At 37.0% G+C, this 21,561-nt stretch overlaps 1 protein-coding gene across 5 annotated transcripts in view; it reads left to right on the top strand.

Annotated features, from left to right (window-relative positions):
• LOC754783 (E3 ubiquitin-protein ligase Trim36) overlaps positions 1–21,561 on the top strand; it is a 58,084-nt gene that overhangs the window by 16,753 nt on the left and 19,770 nt on the right. The window contains exons 1-2 of one of the 5 annotated variants that reach the window (XM_030986581.1): positions 6,155–6,260; positions 6,573–6,716. Coding sequence is in view for 1 of the 5 variants with exons in the window: in XM_030986579.1 (XP_030842439.1) it covers positions 20,608–20,755 (148 nt within the window). In the remaining 4 variants the exon portion in view is untranslated. Of the gene's footprint in view, positions 1–6,154; positions 6,300–6,572; positions 6,717–15,700; positions 16,196–20,307; positions 20,756–21,561 lie in introns of those variants that run through there. The other 4 variants (XM_030986582.1, XM_030986580.1, XM_030986583.1 and 1 more) reach the window with 4 other exon arrangements.

Below are 21,561 nucleotides of genomic sequence, written 5' to 3'. Positions count from 1 at the left end.
TTTGAAACTGAGTCTTGACGAAGTCAGTAGCATATCCAAAGAATGATCAGGTTTCGGCGCACTGTGGTATACTGGTGAAGGCTTCACACGAGAGGTCCTGGGTTCGAACCTCGCTAGGTGCTGACATCCTTAGACAAGGTGTTTTACCAACATTTTATTTGTCCCTTTGACACAGGTGTTTATTGGGGGGGGGGGGGGAGTGGTTATTATTCGGTAATGATAATTGCAGGGCAGTTTTATAGGAGGAGCAGTATCAATATGAACATCTACCCTTATTAGATAAGACCATTAACGGTATCGATTCTAGTTTAAAAAATAGCACTTCACACAACTCTTGTCAAACCAATGCTTTATTTTAACCGATGTGCGCTGAGCTGTTCCTTAGTCAAGCCCTTTCTCTTTTCCATTTCACGATTATTGTATTTGAAATTTCTCTTCACGAGGCTTTGGGTAGCATTGCACTCACCGCTAGACGCCCAGTCTATATTCATTTGCGTTAATACGTTTACTGCTGAGCGAGCTATATTTGCGGCCGTTGGCGCATTTCTAAATTGAATCATTCACTTGGATTAAATCAAATTCCATGTAATCAAAACTCAAAGACTAGACAGAGAAATGTTAGAGATAGAGATAGATAGAGAGAGAGAGAGAGAGAAAGATGAGGTGCAGAAGGACTCGAATTTATGAGGTCAGTAAGACTTTAACGCCCTTGTGGTACTGAAGTTGTAATCATTGTTTTATTTGGATATTGTTAGGGGCGATTGCACATGCTAGCATCAATTCACTTCGCTTCTCAGAATAGAAAAATAAATGTTTGAAATGCTTTCCCATCTGTTTTGTCCCTCCTACGATATAAAATCAATTTGGAACTCCCAAACGAGTTTATCAAATTGTTTTCATTAAACACGCTAGATACATTAGTACTCATATCTGGTGTGCTATCCGAGTGCGTATCATTTTAATATGTGAGATATATTATTTAAACAAAAAACTTATGAAGTGTTTAACGTCGCTGTCAGTAAATATCGTTTCACCTTCTTTTTAAAAATCAGAAATATACGTAAAAAAGCGAATACAAATAGTTTAGCTGAGCACACGATGCTGCTTAAACAGTGCGTCCCAGAAAAAATGAAACCGAGAAGTATCGATGTTTTATCATAACCTAATCACAACTATAATTAATGAATGATACATATTTGGAAAGCTTAGAGTCTCCTCTAAGTTATGATAAAACATCGATACTTCTCGGTTTCGTTTTTTCTGGGACGCTCTGTACATGCAGGAGTGTTACGTTTTAATGACGGCAACATTCACAAGTTTTCATTGAAATATAAGTCCATCAATTCACGTATCTTTTACATTTTAACTTTAATTGAGTCGAATCCAACAAACACAAAGATATAATTGCATTCACGGTATACCGATATAGCATAACAAGTTAGGATAAAAAACAATTCCATTTTAACGAAACTGAGGTAAAACCAAAGAAAGTACAAACTAGTAAGGTACATGCATAGTTGGAATGAACGAAAGATGATGCAGCCACAGGGACTTTGTTAGCGAAAAAGTTCAAGTGATGTTGGGATTTTCCTTTTTCTTTAAATTTATTTCTCCCTGGGGGTTATCCATCAGATACGCAAAAAAGAAAATGACTCATGGCCTTACGTAACTCTTATGCTCATTCCTATGTTTTCAATACGTGTCCTACTCCTCACCAACTCTACATACAATCAAAACACAAGACGAAAAATACCAGGGGCCGAAATATAACCCAGTCCATCACGTCATGTTCTAAATATAACATATGACTTCATGCCCCTGGAGGTTGCACGTTGCTAGGCAATAGCACTTCTACGGTAGACGAGAGGGACCAGCGGATGTGTTCACTCTCACCGACACCATGATTGCTCGTAATCGTTATTGTGATCGTTTCTATTTGCTGTGCGTGCCTCGTGCAATCGTTGGCCTGTGTAAGATTAGTTTGGGGAAACTGAACGCGGTGAGTTTGGTAATATGAAATGTTGTCCCGAAGAGGCATGACAAATAGGAGGGAAAAGGGGAAGCTCTAAATGGCTCTCGTGAGATACTTGGCAACTTTGGATCGTCTGTTTTTGAAGTGTATTTTTGAGTATGAAACGTAATTGCAGTTATGATTAGTCTCCGTTAATTCAATCTGGCTCGAGTTCATTATACTTCCATTTCATTCAATGTGTTAGCTTTCAATTTCGGAAATGGAAAACCCTCCTTAATAACCTTTTCTATTGCTATCATTGCCTGTGGGAATTTCAGCAGACAATAGAAACTGTCGCGAAGAGAATATTGCATTTTTGTCTGATCTTTCATTTATTCCCCCCTTGGGCCTCTTTCTTTATTATATGGAAGGGTTGATTATAATGAACAGAATACGGGAACTGTAGTCAAAGATGCTTTGAAGAAAGTAATCATCGACAACCAGAAATACGGAAAGAACCGATTTCAAAATGATCCGTCTTAGGAAGTAAAGTTTTGCAATGGTCGTTATGGTTGAAAGGGTGGGTAATAATATTCTTTGAATGGCCGAAGGGAGTTAAATTTCTCCAAAGGGCCTATATTTTCATAAGGGGTTATATTTTCACGAAACGTGCAGGGCTGAGGGACGCAAACAATGACGCACCGGCTGCGCTGGTGGTCAATATAACATCGAAAAATGTCCGGGAGTGAAAAATACTAATCACGATCACGTGACGAGCTGTAGCCCAATCACAACTTTGTACCTATAAGAGCTCTCTAATGTAAATGATTAAACACTTTAAAGAGATTATCATGGTTGAAAAACAAATCATCGCTGAAAATGATTATGATGCATGGTTGCAATTAATGTTGCCCTCACATAATCCGATTGCGCTTTGAAGAGATCAACTTAAGTTTACTTGAAAGCTTCGTTGTGATGATGAGCTCATGCACTTTGCAGTCATCAGTGCATCATGCCATGGTATCACATGGCCTTTATCAAATATTACCCCATTTCTCATGCTAGTTTTGCATATTTATCAGTACTCGTGAAAACAAAAACGAGGCTGCCTTTTTGGTCAAAAAAAGTCAGCACGATCATTATTCATTACCTTGATTATAAGAGAAATACAATACGGTTGCCCTTTTTGATTGTGACAGGGTAATTGAAAAGCAGTGGATTATAGGCCTATCCTGTAGGATTCATTTTAAAATAGGATTTATAGCAGATATCATTCAATTACTCTAATTGATTTTGTTGTCATCATCGTGCGTGGTGTGTGTTTGAAGGCTCGTTCGGATATAATAATAATAATAATTAACCGTTCTTGTATAGCGCATAACACATAGTATTAAAACATGTCCCTAGGCGCTCTAGAGAAAAAACATAACAGAATACAAAGACAAGACATACTGGGTAACGGACAAAATGGATGAATTAAATGTTAAATAAGTGCGTCTTTAAAGCAATCTTAAACTTAACAATGGAGTCAATGTTTTTTAGATGTTCCGGGAGATTGTTCCGGGATATAGGGCGGTAAAAACCCTGCAAAAACAAAAAGCCAGTGCCCGTTTTTTTTAAAATGTGTAATTGAACGGCAACTGCGCGCACATTTTCACTGAGCTATGGGTTATATGGTACAGAAATGTTCTTCTTCTTCTTGTTCTTCTTCTTATTTGCGCTCACAATAGGTAGCATACTCGACCTGCTCAAGGCTAGAAGTTTTGCTCTTGAAACGTTTGGATAGTAGAAAGAAATGTTTGTGATGGCATTGTGTTAATGTCAATACAATTCGGCCATGATTCCAAATAAGGACAATTGTGATAATAGATACACGTTTCTCTGTCATACGCATGCAGACAATGGGCAGTCTGGTCACAACAAAGCGTATAGTTTGTGTTTTTATCAAGTGTCAAAAAACATGTCCTCTCCAAGCAGTTTGACGGTGCGAATGAAATGTGATTATTGAAAAACACATATCTTATTTTAATGTACGTGTCACGTGATTAGTTTTCATTTCAGAAAAAGAAACACGGGGTAAGGGTCATTTGCGGGTCAAGTCTTATAGTTACATTGTGAGGAAGTTGAAAAAACTTTATACCTTTTTTTAATTTGTATTACACTGTAAACTCGTACAAACATTTTGGAAAATCATTTAAAGGCTTTTATATCACCTTTTCAAGATAAATATATGTATAAATGAGGAACTTCTAGTGATAGGCTAAACAGTGGACGATGTAACTTACGATATGTAAAATCTTATTTGTAACGTAGCATAATATACAGTCTATCGAAATTATATCAAATGTTCATTTAAAAATACAGCGCAAATTGGGTAAGTAGCTATTAATTTGGAAAAGAAGGTGCAGTTCAGTTTTTTTAATCAATGGTAGCTGTAAAACCTTGATTTATTTGTATTGTATGTGTACATTTAATTGCTAATAAATACCTCGAAAGAAGATGAGAAAAAAGTCTTATAGCTACCATAGCTGGAACGACCCAGAGACAAGTATGATGAAAATGAGTTGGAATAAAAGTAACATCATGAGAAACAAAATTTCTCGTGTAAAATATTCCACAAACATGATGTCATGAGTACAAGTACATTCGAACGTTTAAAAGCAAATATTGCATGGTTCATTTCGAGTGTTTAATGTAGGTTTTTTTCGCGTGTGTGGCATTTTTTCTTCAGTTTTTGAACGTTCAGAATTTAAATTAACATAAAATGTTATGGTTAATGAGAGATCATATCAAGAATCAAGAGACAACATTCTCCCCACTACCCCAGTGGTATTACGTTTCGTGATTGTGCAAGTAGGCCTAGTTTTGTAATCCACTAAAAATGTTCATGATGTTGTGCTGATGAATTCTATAATTACATTCCATGCTGTTTCATTATTTTGCATTTGAATCGTTCGTTTCATTCATTTAGCAATAAATTTCTAAGAGCAATTTCATAATTCGTTTTCGTATAATTGATATATATATCAATACCACGATAACTGATTATTATTATGATACAATTCGACACAATTAATTGGTATTTATTGATTGTTTATTGTGGTAAAACTTCAACAATTTGGTCCTCGAACGCAATGGTAATATTTTCCACTCGTTGATTCATCCATGCATTATCAAAATGCTTAAGTAAAATGATCTTCAATGAGTCCGAGCACATTTCAAAATAAAGATCAGCATCATAGTTTACGGTTTTATTATAAATGTTTAAGACTGGTATCATTAGTGATTGGACCGAGACCGCCTTGATCAAGACAGTCCAAGCTACCTAACCACATCGAACAGATGTAGGAATGAAAATGGGAGAAGATTTGAATATGAAAGCTAATTAATACTATAGTCATAGTGGTTTGATTGTAACTGGTAAGAATGCAGGTGTTTTATATAATAGAGAGTTTCCACCCTGTGGACGGGAAGTCCCTGCCGGGAACCTCACCGCTGACTCACTTACCACAATACAGTGACTGACGGACTGCTTTAATACAAGGAGGGAGAGAGGGAGGGAGACAGGGAGAGAGAGAGAGAGAAGGAGAGGGAGAGAGAGAAGGAGAGAGAGAGAAGGAGAGAGAGGGAGAGAGGGAGCGAGGGAGCGAGAGAGGGTGGGGGGAGGGAGAGAGGGAGGGAGGGAGGGAGGAAGGAAGGAAGGAAGGGAGGGGGAAAGGGAGGGAGAGATAAGAAGCTAAGGAGGGAGATGGAGAATGGGGAGTGAGGACAAAAATAGAAAGAGAAGTTCATGGTCTCTAAGTATTAGAGACCAACTAAAACAGATCAGAAAGGTACAAATGGAAGAATGGAAGAATGGAAAGCAAGATTAAAATATATTGACAACAAGGAGAGCATCACTATTGATTAATTGGAAGGATAAATGAATTCCAATAGTGTTAAATCTAAATCAAAATGGCACAATGAAGAAGAAAAAAAAAAAAAAACAGAGAGAAAATTCAGTCCTGAAAGAATGAAAGTAGAGTTCAAGAAAGATTTCGAAAGAAAAGGGAGGGGGGGGGGGGGGGGTAAGGTGTAGCATGACCTCATCGTTCCTCTTACATCGTTCTCTCCGTCGAAAAAAACACAAATCAGAACGAAATGCGTGCGAGCTCTCCGGGGTAGACGAACGCGGTGAACGAGTGCGAGGTAATAAGAAGGGGCAAATCACGGAGTTGTCGAAGCTCATTCCGCTAGCTGAACTCTTTCCCGCGCATTCTCTGTCCTCTCTGCATATTTACACAGTAGTATTGGGAGCAATGTGACACGTGTAAGTCGTATGTCTCGATCAGCAAGACGAGTTGTGAAAGTAAATGGGCTAATTATTTGGATTTCAGGAATTTTTAGCGCATATATTTGATAGTTATGCGATTTATTTACATGTAATATCTTCATTTATTTTGTATGCATTGCTTTTTATGCCCATGCAGTTACTTATACAGTAACATTCATTTCTGACGTAATGTTACTTTTTGACACTACGTAGTAAAACTACCATGGACCTAAATGTACGTCCCATTAACTGTGTACAAACCGGAGCACCACTTTATCCCGAGAATGCCTTGTGTTTTTTCTTCTTCAGGTTGCGGTTATGGAAGCTTGACAGCTAGCATCAGGGGGAGTGCTGACCGATTTTATCACGATCCAGGCAAGGTTATTATCATACGAGGGAGAAAAAAAAACAGGACAATATAAATATTCTGTGCAGCATTTGGATACACGAAGGGTAAGCTTTGACAAAATTATTCATAATGTCTTTTGATAATGATGATCTTGCTAGAAATGGTATGAAATGTTTATGCCTCATTCTTGTGAAGACGTGGTTGTTGTTTAAATGATTTCTTTTTTGGAGGGGAACCTTGTCAGAATAAAAAAATATATTTCGTCAGTAAGTGATGGCTATCCATTGTGTGCGTTAATAATGGCATAATTGTTATGCGAAAGGAGTATACTATGGGATGGAGTGATGTGAGATCTTAATCAGCCCGTCTGCACTATCTCGAGATTGCCAAATATCCAGCTATTTTGAACTATCCCGATCGAAACTATCCAGCTATTTGCGTCTTCATTAGACCGAAGTGGCAAATTAGCTGGATAGTTGGTCGGGATAATATCCCAAGATATCTCGGTCTAGTTTGCAAAATATCCTTCTATTTCCGAACTAGCGGGATAGTTTGCGACCGTCTTCATTAGACCGAAGTACGGAGTCAATTATCCCGATCCCATCATGCACAACGATTTCCGGTTCGCACATGCGATCTATACCGCTCAGCGCTGACCTCGCAACCACTGACCTCGAGTAAACACGGAAAACCGCAAACTAGACCGAGATATCTTGGGATATTATCCCGACCAACTATCCAGCTAATTTGCTACTTCGGTCTAATGAAGACGCAAATAAGCTGGATAGTTTGCGATCGGGATAATTCAAATAGCTGGATATTTGGCAATCTCGAGATAGTGCAGACACGACTTATTATATTGGTTATCAGTGAGAACATAATCATGACACCTTTTGGGGTCGTTGTTATCAATTCCATTTGATCGCTTAATCGCTGTTAATGTAAAAATCATAGAAGTATACTATACGTTGAATACCAAATGTTTGACCATCGAATTATAATATCTAATAATGAGCTGAAAACATCGTGACTTGCATAATTATATATTTCTGACAAAAATATTGACACTTGAACGGGTAGTGCTATTCAGTGAATCGTACATTTTGTAACTATATACACCAAACCGGATTGCGTTGATTAGTGCCCTACCTGTGACAGACGTTACATATGCATTGTCATGGCAACCGAGGTAAAACGCCCGAGCGAATATACAGAAAATGCATACATTTGCACAAGGTTAGAATAATGATAGAAAGGTGCTTGAAGGTGTACGTTTGATATAAGAGATGCTTTAGATTCCCGAGTACAAGTTGTTTTCTGGGGCCGGGCGGTGCAGAGGAGGGGCTGAGGGGTTGTATAAATTATGTCAAATATTCGGTTTTGTCGGTGCAATTAAAAGCGCAACACACATTAATCATGCAATTGCATTTTGCTTCATAATAATAGACAATAGAGAAAATAAACCTCACCTATTCTACTTAAATTTCACGTCTTTACTGAAGTAAAAAAAATTAATTATATTTAATAATTATATTTGCTTATAATTATAGCGCCCAACACTTACTTTATCAGAAGTCTCTAAGCGCTCTACAATAATGCAGCATAGAAACTGCCCAAATAGAGGGCAATTATGAGCACGGGCCGATTGTGCCACCCCCCCCCCCCCCCCCCCCCACCACCACCCCTCTCCGAAAGAAAGGGTTACAAATCCTGTAGTGGCATGGAATAAACCAAACTGAAACTAACGCCACTGTTTCAGTGTATTATTGACAAGTGACACATCAATCAATATAACATCGAACTAGCTACGGTTTAACCTGTCTGGCACAGTGGCACTGTGATATTTATTGATTTTGATTATTGTCATGGACCACAGTCTGAACTGACCTTAACCTGCACTTGAATGATTCAGAATACCGTACTTTACAGTTAAGATCATTATGATGATGCACTTAAACCGTTTATACAGTAGCGGATTTAAGGGGGCCAAATTAGGACAAATTGTTGCCCCTAATTGTGTTATTGTGCGCCCCTTAAAATAATTATGGATAAATCCTTTGTTTATATAATCCTTTGTTTATATGATTAAGATTTCATATTGCAGCTTTGTTGTGTCGTAAGTTTGATAGTTGGGGAAAAACAAAATACAGTACAGGTATGCATATGCTTATCGTCAGACAAAAGGCGGATATACAAACAAACAGACAAACAGACAGGCAGGCAAGAATCAAGATAAAGAAAAATGCTGAGCTATGATTTCAGTAAACGCTCCAGAATAATAATGCTTGTATTGGGAGCGATCAGGTTCAATCTAATTTAAACATACCGTATGGTTTTTCAATCAGCGGCAAGCATTTACCGTCTGCTTAAAAACAGCCATCACATTATCACTGAAATAGGTTGTGGCAAGCCATTCTATTACTCATCCTGCAAAGCAATAAAGGACTTACAATTCAACAGGTTTAAAACCATGTAAATACAATTGTATGCAATATGTTTCTTGATGAACTTATTATACTCTCATTGAGTAGACTGATGAAAAATTGTTACCCGACAATGCATTGTTTTACATAGCGGAATGAAAGCTTTAACAATTCTGATTTAATTTCTAAATAAGAAACATTGAAGCCTTCTTATCTCACGAATGGCTCATTTAGAACATGACAACTAATAAGAGATTATTATTATTATTATTATTCACAAATACAATACGAAAATGGCCTATTTGCTAACCTATTTTAAGTTAGGCCTGCATTTAAAGTGAGCACTATGTTAGGTTTGTCAATAATTTGTTAATGTTATTATTCGTTGGACTCGGATAACTGAGTCCGTTCTTCTTCTGAAAAGGGAAGCTGTTATTACATGTACGTGACTTCAATGGATAAATATACATGTTATAAACACATCGAAACAAATTGCAAAGGGGAAAAAAGGGTAAAATAATAATTATTAGCTGGTACAACTGTATATCTTATTCTTTGAAAATGCGCCCGTGATCTACATGTATATCTAAATTCTCCCAAGTGACGAATAAGTATCTGATTATTATATTAATCTGATGTTACATATTTTATTATTCCAAACTTCCAAAGTATCCGTGATACTTGAAGCAGTGATACAAAATTAAAGATGCTTAGAAGCTGCTGTAAATTGCACACCATATTAATGGCGGGGTGATCAGTTAAATCGATTGGGCGTAACGCGTTATCTGACAATTTAATACGATGATGCTTTCGCTTGACTAGGCAAGATGTTTCTGTATCGGGACATTTCTGGTTGGATACCGAGGTACCGTTATTAAACTGTTACCTGGATTGTGTACCATATAATTATTTAGATGTAGGTATACAATGTGTGTTTGTACTTGTATTTAATCAAATCAATTTCATTAACATTGAATATAATGGGGGAAAATTATGATGTAATTTTTTCCAATCATCCAGATATTCAGATATTCAGATAAAATGTATTGGTCCATTTGGAAATTCAGTTGTTGGCATTACGTAAAGCACATGAACAATATACAATAGAGAATAATAAACACAAATAGGTAATACAAAGTGGCAAATGCACAATGACATAATTATTATTCTTTTTAAAAGACCCGATTTTTTTGTCACCGAGAAAATCTATCGTTTGTTTGAAGCCAGAAAGGCGTGTAATAATTACATTGTGGCTCAATGCCCTTTTGTCTCCTAACAGATGTTATGAAGTATACTGCCCATTGTGGTTTATTCATGTAAGCTGTGCCTGTTACTTGTATATCCATGTTGCGTTGTCGTTGTCCAAGCCTTATGATTACTATAACGATATCATTAAAACGGATATGCCATAATAAACATAAACAACCACTGATACATTTTCGTATAATAATAATAATAATGATAATAATAATACTCAATTTTTATATAGCGATTATTAGAATCACTAGGCGCTTCCAAACTTGGAGATTATTACCCCGAGGGGGGGGGGGGGGGGGGGGGGGGAGGGGGGGGGGGGGCTACGATTTTTTTTCTTCTATATAGATCCGCCTATATATAGCTATAGTATTCACATCTCCCTGGTATGACCTGTACAGTAGAATGAGTTTGAAATTGTGGGTGGGTGTTAACGAATCCACGTTGACTGTCTGAGCGATGTCGGTTCGTCGGCTGAGGATTGAATTGTGAAGGTCATCCGTGAAAGGTGAAGGTCACTCATGTCCAACGCACACAGTCATGACGAACTTCACGTCTGGTAGAACAATCAGGAGATTTACTGCCATCAAAGCACAAACGATCACGACCAGAGCGATGGGATGCGTACACCAGCAAAGAAAGGAGATGGAATCAAGTTTACTTTATTCTATAGAGTCTGGGAGCAGTATATTTTCAGTGAGGTACGAGGGGCAGAAACTTATGCTAGGGGATTCCCCTACCTATGCGTAAGTCTAAAAGATATTGATTTGACCACCGAACTGAGACCCCTCCCCCTTCCCCCTGTGGCGCCCACAACTTGAACATCTCTCTTCCGGTAATCTATGATAAGATAAACGTTTTTGATTACTTTGTTAGTATTCTATGTTATAAAGCTGAGATCTTGTAGTTGTTGTCTTATTGGTCTTACCAACGTGATAGCCCCAGTGTGGGACCATGGACCCTACCACACATAAGACCATCTTTACCTCCTCCATTACTTTCTGCATACACACCTCATCTTCTGACAAAATGACTTTATTTTAAAGACACGAGTAAGAATTTGCTCAGATGCGTCGTATTTTGAGGAAATCCATCTCGTGTAGGAAAGCCTTTGGTACTGCACATTATCAAAATATTATCAGAAAGGCATATAGTCCCTTTTACTCATCACAAAGGTTCAAGATAAACGTTTGTTTCCATCTTGAAAACAAAAATATTAATATAGCTGTACAGAATTATTTTATTTAGATATGAATGTAATAAAATGACGTCGCATGGACTACAAGTAAGCTTTGTTGAGCATTTAATTCTAATATATGTCGAAAGTTTGACTTACTGAATGAAAATATGTTGTCGATCAAACGGATTTGTTTCTTTACTTTAATATTCAAAAGAGTTAAAGAATAAAGCACAGTCCCGTTAGAACGAAAATACCCGAAAGATATTTTATGATATCATACAGATTATTTCGATTCACGATATTTTAAGAAATAAAGAAGAAACAAACTTGATACATTCATTATAAATCTTGATACCTATATTAAGTGCAACTACTAACCAAAAAATACCATAGACCTAGACGTCTTGTGAGGAATTTTCTTTCTCGAGATTAGTGTTTTGGTTTCTGACGAGGAAGCAGCGAATTATAACCAATTTCTTCTCCTACCCATATAGACGCCAAAACCTAGAAATAACAGGAAGAAAGCGAAAACAGGAGCCAACGTGAAAAAAACGTGCGTTGACATATGCTTTGTAACATCTACTTCAACATTTAAAGCCAAAGTTTGTATCTTAATGCCTGAACTGTCTACACTTTATTATCTGTCTACTCTTTTGAAAAGAGGAAACAAAAAGGGGGCAATGATCGTTTTAATTAATGTTAAATATGCTAGTAATAGAAATACTATTTAAAGTACCAATCATTTTAATTGTATCGATTATGTAACATTACTTTCATATGACATCGGCTTTACATGTTAATATCATGTTCAGATGTGATGTTCGCATATTTCTAAGGGTGATACACAAAGCTATGGAAATGGCCAAATGTTCATTTCTTAAAAAGACGTTGTAAGATTAAAATACATATACATATATATATATATATATATATATATATATATATATATATATATATATATATACTGTATACTAATTACAAAGGAACCACCTCTATGGAATGTGAGGTGAATTCTGTCCGAATTTGTTTGTTTTATTTCCGAAAATCATCATAAAAAACAATAACACAATATAACAAGATCAAAGACTTATATAACAATAATAGAATGATAAAACGGTTGGATAGTCCATTTCAGAGCCATTAACCTAATGGCTCTGTTCTTCCATCGAATCCAATGTTCTTCCACGAAGTCCAATGGAGTTTATTTCGAATATTAATAGTTTAAAGAGTCTTGTGGTGTCTCCCCTCCCCCACCCGCCGCGCATGCCTACATCTTGGGGTAGTAGCATTATGAGTAGCACTAGTCTGATAGTAAAGCAGATAGACGAATGTTTCATTTCTTATCATGATTATTATGATAAGAGTATTGGTTAGAGAACTGATTGTAAATACAAATGAAGCACTCCCATTGCTTTAGTTTGGACGGTGTATAGTCAGAGTCAGGTCCAAGCGAGACAGCATCGTAGATCAGTGATGAGACTCTGATAGGCCGTGTTACCATGACAACCAATTAAGAGACGGAAGCCGGGCATCATCGGTAGTTCCTCGTCATCAGTGATGATGATTTATATACACGCAGTGCATGGGTTTATTTCAATTAATAAGCCACTGGAAATAAGGGGTTCTCTCATGACTCTCAATAGGCTACTTTCGTAATGTAACCAAATGTGATTCTTACGTCTTTGTAAAATACCTCAATACTATTGATTTCATTCACCTGTTAAGAATAATTGTATTTCGATAGACATAATGCAAACTGCATATATTATGTGTTGTTAGGTAGGGCAAGCCAAAATGTTGGTCCCATCTAGCAACAAAGGTAAATTCTGTAGATTTGTGACCATGATTTGTTAGTCCCTTGAGAGACCAACGCCAGTAAATGGTGAGAGCAAGCAGTGGCATGAACGGCCTGCCATAGTTAAGTCCAACTTAAAGTCGATCTTAGTCTTTGTGAAACACTCCCTGGTATAATTTCAAAACTATGCTGCAGTTGTTTACATTATTAAAACATTTCAATCAATGTTCTTTCCATTATTACAGTCGTGATGGTTTGTGGGGAGTAGGCCCACATGCAAATATTCCTTAGAATAAACGTCACTATGTGTCATAGACACGAAATATCAACAAATGATTCGGGAATATTTGATAAGTGTAATATGATAGCATTGAGTTGAGTCCGACATTGACCGAAGTACAGTTTACCTCAAACATTGATCTTTACCGATGGAAAAAACCCACTCCTTCTTAAGATTCGAATGAGATACGGAAATTGAAGTTTTGGTCTATTCTTCATGTTTGGCACATTTAAAATGACCAATTTTCTCTCCCGTGCAGAAATGTGGTACTAATTCCACTTGATGAAATACTGATTCAGTATTATCAAAACAGAGGAAAATTCTCAACCAATTTGATATATATTTCTTGGATACGTTATTGGAAAAATGTATACGCGTGTATCCCCTCACGCGAATTTTCTGTATGCTTCTGTTACTCTCTCAAAGAAAAGTTGAATGTTCACTCTATTTTCACCCTATTTTCACCCTATTTTCACTCTATTTTCACTCTATTTTCTCTACAAATCTCTTTCCAAGCAGAGGAGATACGTCAAAGATCACTCGATTTTGTTTTATAGAGAGAGTAGGGATATTTGTATCATTATCTTTCATTTAAATACACTGAATACTACTGTGTGTGCATCCAAACTACAACTTTACTTTGCATGCATTATTAAATTGAATGCAATTCTAGGTTTATGCATAATTAAAGCCCCTCTATATTGGGAGCCCCCAAAATGTGTTTGCAAAATTTCACTTAAATTGTATCATAATGTGAAAGAGAATGTAATTTAAGACACATTGGTTCAAGGAGTTTCCCCCAAAAAATTGTTTGAAGTCGAAAATTGATAAAAAAATAAACAATGTACATGTATGTTCTCTGCATACCACAGAAAAGAAAACCCAAATTATGTATTCTTTCATCAATATTAATTTGTCTTCAAACGCATTTGGGGAAATCTTTGCATAAGTGTGTCTTAAATTACATTTTCTTTCACAATATATGATATTTACAAGTGAAATTTTGCCATAATTTTGTCAGCGGATTTGGGGCTCCAAACACTTTAGAGGGGCTTTAACAAGCATGATGAAATATGAATTCAGTTTCCACTTCATTCAATGCATTCATGTGATTGTGTGAACTAGTACAGGCTGTTCAGAACCGGTAACAAATTTCACACGTTTACCATGTACTCTTCCCATGGTTCATTTTTATGTATAAACATGAAGTATACTTCGGCATGTAGCAACATGATGTATGATGTGGGAAACATATCCTCTTTATTTGACAGCCGTTTTCAGTTGTTTAAAGTCAGAATGTTACGGGATTTCTAGAGCGGAAACCATGCATTACAATGTCTCTCTCGTTTCACTAAATTACACACGGTCATTATGAATCACCGTAATGACGTTTCGCTGCTGGCTGTGTCAATAAGGAATACTAAGTCTCATGTAAAACATTTGGGTTAAAGCTGTCATTTTCATGTCATTCCGCAAATAATATGCGACAGGAGTTTTGATCGTTGTATTGCTAATAATGTGATCAGGAAAACTTTCCGAGACAATGCGCGTCCTGAGATAGTTGCGGGGGTAGGAGAGGGGGTGGTGGTTGGGGGGGGGGGGGGGGGAGGGGGTGGAGGGGGAGTTAAGGGCGTGGTTAATTTTGCGTGTTTAAATTGCAGCTCGTCCTACTGAAAATATTTTTGTTCATGTTCAGGATGCATCAATGAGGAATGACAAGTCTCATGGTATACATTTGAATAGAGATAACATTTTAAAGTCATTCAACAAATAACCTGCCTGCGGAAACTTAATAATAATATTAACAACCCCGGACATCCTAGATACATGTCGTGCTTGCCGCTTTTGTTGAGATTGTGTGTAGGCGTGGCCAACGCCGGCTTGTATAGTCTCGGTGTTTGTCGTCATGTTGCCTAAAATAAGGAAAATGACTGTTGTTTAAAATATTTGAAAACATTGAATAGATCAGTTCCTCTATGAAGCAAATAATCTATTCAATTTAAATTGATCACTTCGGGAATATAATAATTCCCGACTTTCCGAGATTGTGCGTCTTGCGTTATCCGATGAAATCTGGGCGTGGTCACAATGGGCGTGTTTATAGAAAGCGGCCTGTGTCTCACCTCGTCATTCGTCATCAGTTCCATGTGCGCTCCTGGTAAATCACCAATGCTTGGTTGTCCGTGTTGACAATGCTCGCTAAAGAAGGTCGATTTGAATAGATTCGTAATCATCGATTTTGGGGGGATAGACAAAGAGAGGGAGAGCTGTAGACAACAGAAGCATGATAAGTTTGTGCTGACGAAAATGCAACAATGCTTAAAAGTATGTGTTGAATTGGGTTTGAATTCAGCCAGCTTGGAGGGATCAGCACAGCAGTGGTCACTAACAAGATAAGAGCCTAGAACTAGTTGGATATCCTATCAGTTTACATTTGGTTACTTGTTGAATGCAGGAATACAATTCATTTTATGATAATGACATTGATTAAATGACGTCAATCATCTCCCCTCCTTTGAGCACTTGTCTGCAGTCAGAGCTTTGTGTTTGGAAATGGAAAAATAAATTAGTTATACGTTCAGAACCATTCCTTTCAGCGATGATGTCATGGTGGTGATCAATTTGTGGAATAAACTTGGTACGATTTAACGGTGAGTGGATATTCCTGTTATAAATACAATTCTGTTTTGTTTAAACGAACATGGAAAGAAGGAGATACATTTGAATATGCAGGTTAGCGATATCTGTGATGAATTGTATCACTGTATGTCAGAATCACATGAATTTATGTCATATTGGTGTCTCAGTATTATCATTTATTCTGCAGATACTGGATACGCGTAACAATTTGACATTGTGGGATTGTAGGGTAGTTTCTTGTAAAAACTGATTCGAATAATCGTTAGAAAAAGTTCACTCAACACTGACGGTTGCAGACAAAAAGGTATTCTATTGAATAGCAAACTTAAAAACTATATAGGCATACACTCTTAAAAATAAAGATAACACTTACCACACTGTAAGGATAGAAAATTTGAATTATTTAGGGTTCAATTTTATTAAAGCCTATCTGCACTAGTTTGGCCAGGAGGGATTAGAACTCACTGCAAGGTCACTGACAGGGGGTTATCTCATTAAATCAGCTCTCAAATAACACAAGAAAGACGGGACCATGGGGGACCAACGGTCACCGCTTATTTATTGACTGCTATATAGAGGGCGCAAGTATATAGGTAGTGCAGTGCGGCTTTAACACATTGCGTCCTTGGGAGTGCACATTTACACCATGTGGATAAATATTTCCCCTTGTTTAATAGTCGGCTTTGGCCATGGGCCTTCGTGTAGGCTGCTCATTTTGGGATGAAAGGTATATAATTAAAACTTTCATAATAAGAAATAAGCGAACTATTCCCTTCTCGTTGGTAATATATATGTACAAGGTTGGATACAAATTCTATAACCTAAAGAGTGTACCTGACCCCTTCTGTAGAAATACACTCTTTTATTCCTCTGCTGCAAGTAGCTGCATACATATTATACATGTATTTGCGTTAAAGCGAAGGTTGAGTTCTGGGAAGAGATGAACAACAATTTGTCACCGTTATCACTGTATTATGCAAGTGTGGAAGAACATCAGATAAATGTTCCCTGAAAAGAATGGCTCTTCAAATGCCTTAATATTCTAAATATGGCATGTAACATCATAAAAATCGGGACGGATTTTTATTCCACATGTTCGTATAGTCCCATATAGACTTTCTGTGTACAGTGCTTGTAACTTTACCAAGACTGGGCCAAATTTCTTATCATTTTGATGATTCCAGAACCTTGCAGTACTCAGCAATATTCATTTGCTAGATGATCAACCTTTTCTGATATATTCCACAACATTTCATTCACAATGGAATCGCATGACCAGAACTCAACTTTATCTTTAAAGGCAAGCTCCTGAATCCGAAGCTATTAGGGAGGAAAGCGAGGCTCTATAATTAGGAGGTGGGAAATGAGAAATTTTCGCTGCTTCCCCTTCCACTGTTGATTCATCACCCCTCCGAGGGACGAGCTAATTGATGGAGGAAACTCTACGATATCCTCTCGTGGATGCCTCTCTGTGTTCGAAAGTTGTGCCCATCACAACACACGGGCAGATTTAGGGAGGGGGCATAGCTGGCCAGTGCCCCTTTAAATCCTAAACGTGCATACCTGAAGTACCCTAATAAAAAAATATGCTCTCTAATTTTTTTATTTTTTGTGTATACCAAGACGGTACTTCCTGTGATAACTTTTTAACCTTAAATACAGAAAGACTTATGCCCATTCTACTTTAAAAACTACAGTATTATAAAACTGAAGGGGTTGATCACTATTCTGACAGTAACGACAGCGTTTTGATGAGAACGGTAGATTCAACACCTTGCCTATAATGCGTGTAACCTTGTCAGTTAGCATAGCAATAATTTTTTTTAAAGATTGCCATAAACAAAAAAAAATTGAAAACACAAGTGCCTATATAAACGTCTTCTCGTCCTGTCTGTATCCCGAAAACAATATCTCCCTCATCCCCTCCCCCTTCCCACTCCCTCTCTCTCTTTCTATTATCTCTCTCTCTTTCTCTCACTCTCTCTCTCTCTCTCTCTCTCTCTCTCTTTCTCCCTCTCTCATTACAGCGCTTAACCTTAAACTTCCGTGTACACAGCGCGCATATTATCACATGAACAAACGGACTTATCTAGCCTTGGTGTTACAACTACAATAACCTTACGAATAACCCCAAGATACAAGAACCATTCCCTGTTTGTTTTGATATTGACTCATCCTTCATTCTTTATCGCATTTACTGAGTTGAACAAAAAATGAAGTATTTTGTCTACAACATACTGTTGATATTCCGACATATCAACATGACTCGAGATAAACATGGCGTCATTCGAAAGGCGATATGAGTGTATGTTTAAACATGGACTTTGAGTCTGAAACCACCGTACACATCATTCAAATTGTGTTTTTGAGTCCACTGCACACATCATTCTCAGATAATGCCTAATTTTAAATGTTACGCATTATATTAGTCATGTAGGTGTATTGAGGCCGCTGTATACATCATTAAAAACGATGACTCTTTCATATTTGTGTTTGTTTTCGCTGGAACTCAAAGTGAAATATCCATGATTCTTCAATAATTTATATTTACCAATAGACAAAACTAGTACTAAGAGCTCACATCAGATATCTTCGTTATTGTTTCAATGTTCTCGCACTGTGTAGTGATAATTATAATAATAACACTAATCTAAAAAAATACTTTGCTTTAGTTTTGCATATATCAACACCTGTCTATATTGGTCACCTCTGTATAAAGGCCACCTGTTTATAGTGGTCACTCATATAGTGTTCATCGAGTGAGAAATAGAGTTCGTATAGAACCTCTCTAAAAAGACCACCTGTCTACAGTTACCACTTTTCGTTCACCCTATAGTGATCTTTCACTGCTCTACAGTATGAGCCAACTATGAATTAGATAATATAAAAAACCCCAGTTCGATAGGCAAATGATATCATCTCGTACATCAGTGGGCGCTCGAAAAAAACTGTACTAAAAAAAAAAAAATCAACTCCCTTAGAATAATAATGACCTTTGGGCATGAGTTGGAAATCATATGCCGGATATGTTGAATATTAATTTCAATATTGTTGAATATTAATTTCAAAACATCTCATCGTAATATTCTAGAGGATCGAAACAGCAAAATGGTAAATCATTGATGGAGCTGGTATAGACACAGTTTTCGTCACACCCGGGTACGGTATGTTGCCATGGTAACGCTCTTGAATGCCTCTTTATCGTCTCTTGCTACAGGTGGTATCGTCTGCCCGTATGTTGACAGTCAATATTTTAGACGTGCTTTTTACCGCCTAAAACCGCTCTTCGTTTCTCATTCAGCACACGAGTGTATATCGCAACTGGCGCGCGAACGCATATGCATATTTTTTTATGATTATATGAGTACTTGTATGATGCACTTTGCTCAAGGCAGTTAGATTGTCGTGGCATCATGTGGTGATGATGCTTCGCGTTTTACTTCTTCTTGTTCATGTCACAATAATAACTTATTCTACCAGTCTGACGCCAAGTTTATGCCAAGCTAATGGATTTAGGTGTAAAAGTCGTAATTTTTGGAGGATAATTCTTTGAAAAAACTGACTAGGATTGTGGAAAATGCATGCTGTGGTGGAAGATCTCGAGAGTTTTGTGTTTTGTTAAATTAAAACCGCGCCCTGTCGAAGCCTGGATGCGATACATACGGATTGTTCATGTCATTACGACCAACGCTATGGATAAAGCTGACCAACCTTGACTCGAAAATCTTGATCTGAATCTGTTTGTTGGTTGAGACGGTGACAGGCAACTTTTTATGGAAATAGACAAGACATAGCTTCTCTAAATTTGAGACTGGCAAGTTTATTATTCAAAAGTTTACCTTCATATTTCGGCGTCGGCAATCTACGTCTGGACAGAGAGAAAGGAATAACGGTATATTATTTTATTGGATTGTCAAAAATAGCATTGGGTCTTTGACAGGGTTCCACCGAAGATTGATACGAGAGAAAGGGATAAACAATTCCCCCATCAGAAGAGGAATATATTTAATACCTAATATATAAAATCTTCCCACCAGATAAGGTATACGAGAGACGGGAATATATACTTTCTTATCAGGCGGGAATGAACATTAGAGCAGTAAATCATTCTGGTCATCATCAGACGTATACAAGCGAAAGGAATGTGTTTTTATTTACCACACCAGAAAGAATAAACAAGATAGAAGAATATCAGCATAGAAGGATGGAGTAATATTTTCCACCAGGAGGAAATCTATGTCAGGAATACCTTGCCAGGAAGGCAAACAATTCGCACACCAAATTGTGTATAAATAAAATGAAATAACTAAACATACTTTTACACATGCTTCAAAAGGAATAAACGTCAGAGGAAACCGATATAACTCATCGCAACATACGGATTATATCACAGAAAGGAATATAATACTTACTTTACCACACCATGGAGTATATAGACGAAGATTACGTAGAAGAAGATTATGAGGAAGAAGAATATGTAGAAGAAGACCGGATGGAGGAGGAGGTAACGACGCCATTTCTCAAGTTGGATCTTGGCGTCTTTCTGGTTTCAAAGACATGGCATCAAGACGGTAGGTGATTGAAATAGTAGAATTTAAGTTCAAGTTTATTTATTTTCCAATTTGTTTTCCTTCTAATATATGTAACATGATTTCTTTCTTTTATATACACTTTATTGTTAAGCTAAAGCAATGCAAATGAATTTGTCTAAATAGTACACCCATGATCATAGAACAGCATATACAAGTCGATTAAACATAATGAATAGGTTTAAACATTTCATCGTATATTGGGTATATAGACCCACAGTAAAGCAAGGCTTGTTGTGGATAGGCCCGGTGAATTAATAAGTTAGAGAGACGGGAAGAAACAAAAACATTTTGTTTTCATATTTGTAATGTTTGTTATGAAAGACAGATAAATAAAACTTGAAACTTGAAACAAAAGGAATAGTAAAAGGGAGAAAGCATAACTTAGAGAAGAAAAGGGGAAAAAAACTATGGGAAGGGAGGAATGATAAGGGGAGAATTGAGAACATTACAACATTTTCACAAGAACAGAATACTTGTCAAGACCAGAAAGGATTGACAAATAGTAAGTTTAAGAGTAAAATAAATTATGCAAAAATATATTTCGCCAAACCAGAGCCTTCGTGGTTTTTTCACTGTTGTATGCTTAATTACAAGGAATTTAACATTTTCGATCCTTATTGTGTCTTCTCCCAGCTTGGAGGTTGATTACAAAATATCTTCACACATCTCTGTTCACTGCAACTCTAGTGCACTTTGCATTGATATTCGACTCCTAGTCTTTAAATGTTCTCCCCTATTGGGTCTTGGTTTCCATTTTGGTCGGGTACCTTCTACTTTTCTTTTCA

The sequence above is a fragment of the Strongylocentrotus purpuratus genome, unplaced genomic scaffold (genome assembly GCF_000002235.5).
Source record: "Strongylocentrotus purpuratus isolate Spur 01 unplaced genomic scaffold, Spur_5.0 spur5_scaffold_16, whole genome shotgun sequence".
NCBI lineage: Eukaryota > Metazoa > Echinodermata > Echinoidea > Camarodonta > Strongylocentrotidae > Strongylocentrotus > Strongylocentrotus purpuratus.
Note: the sequence above shows the minus strand (reverse complement) of the source record. Positions and strands in the feature narration are given on the sequence as shown.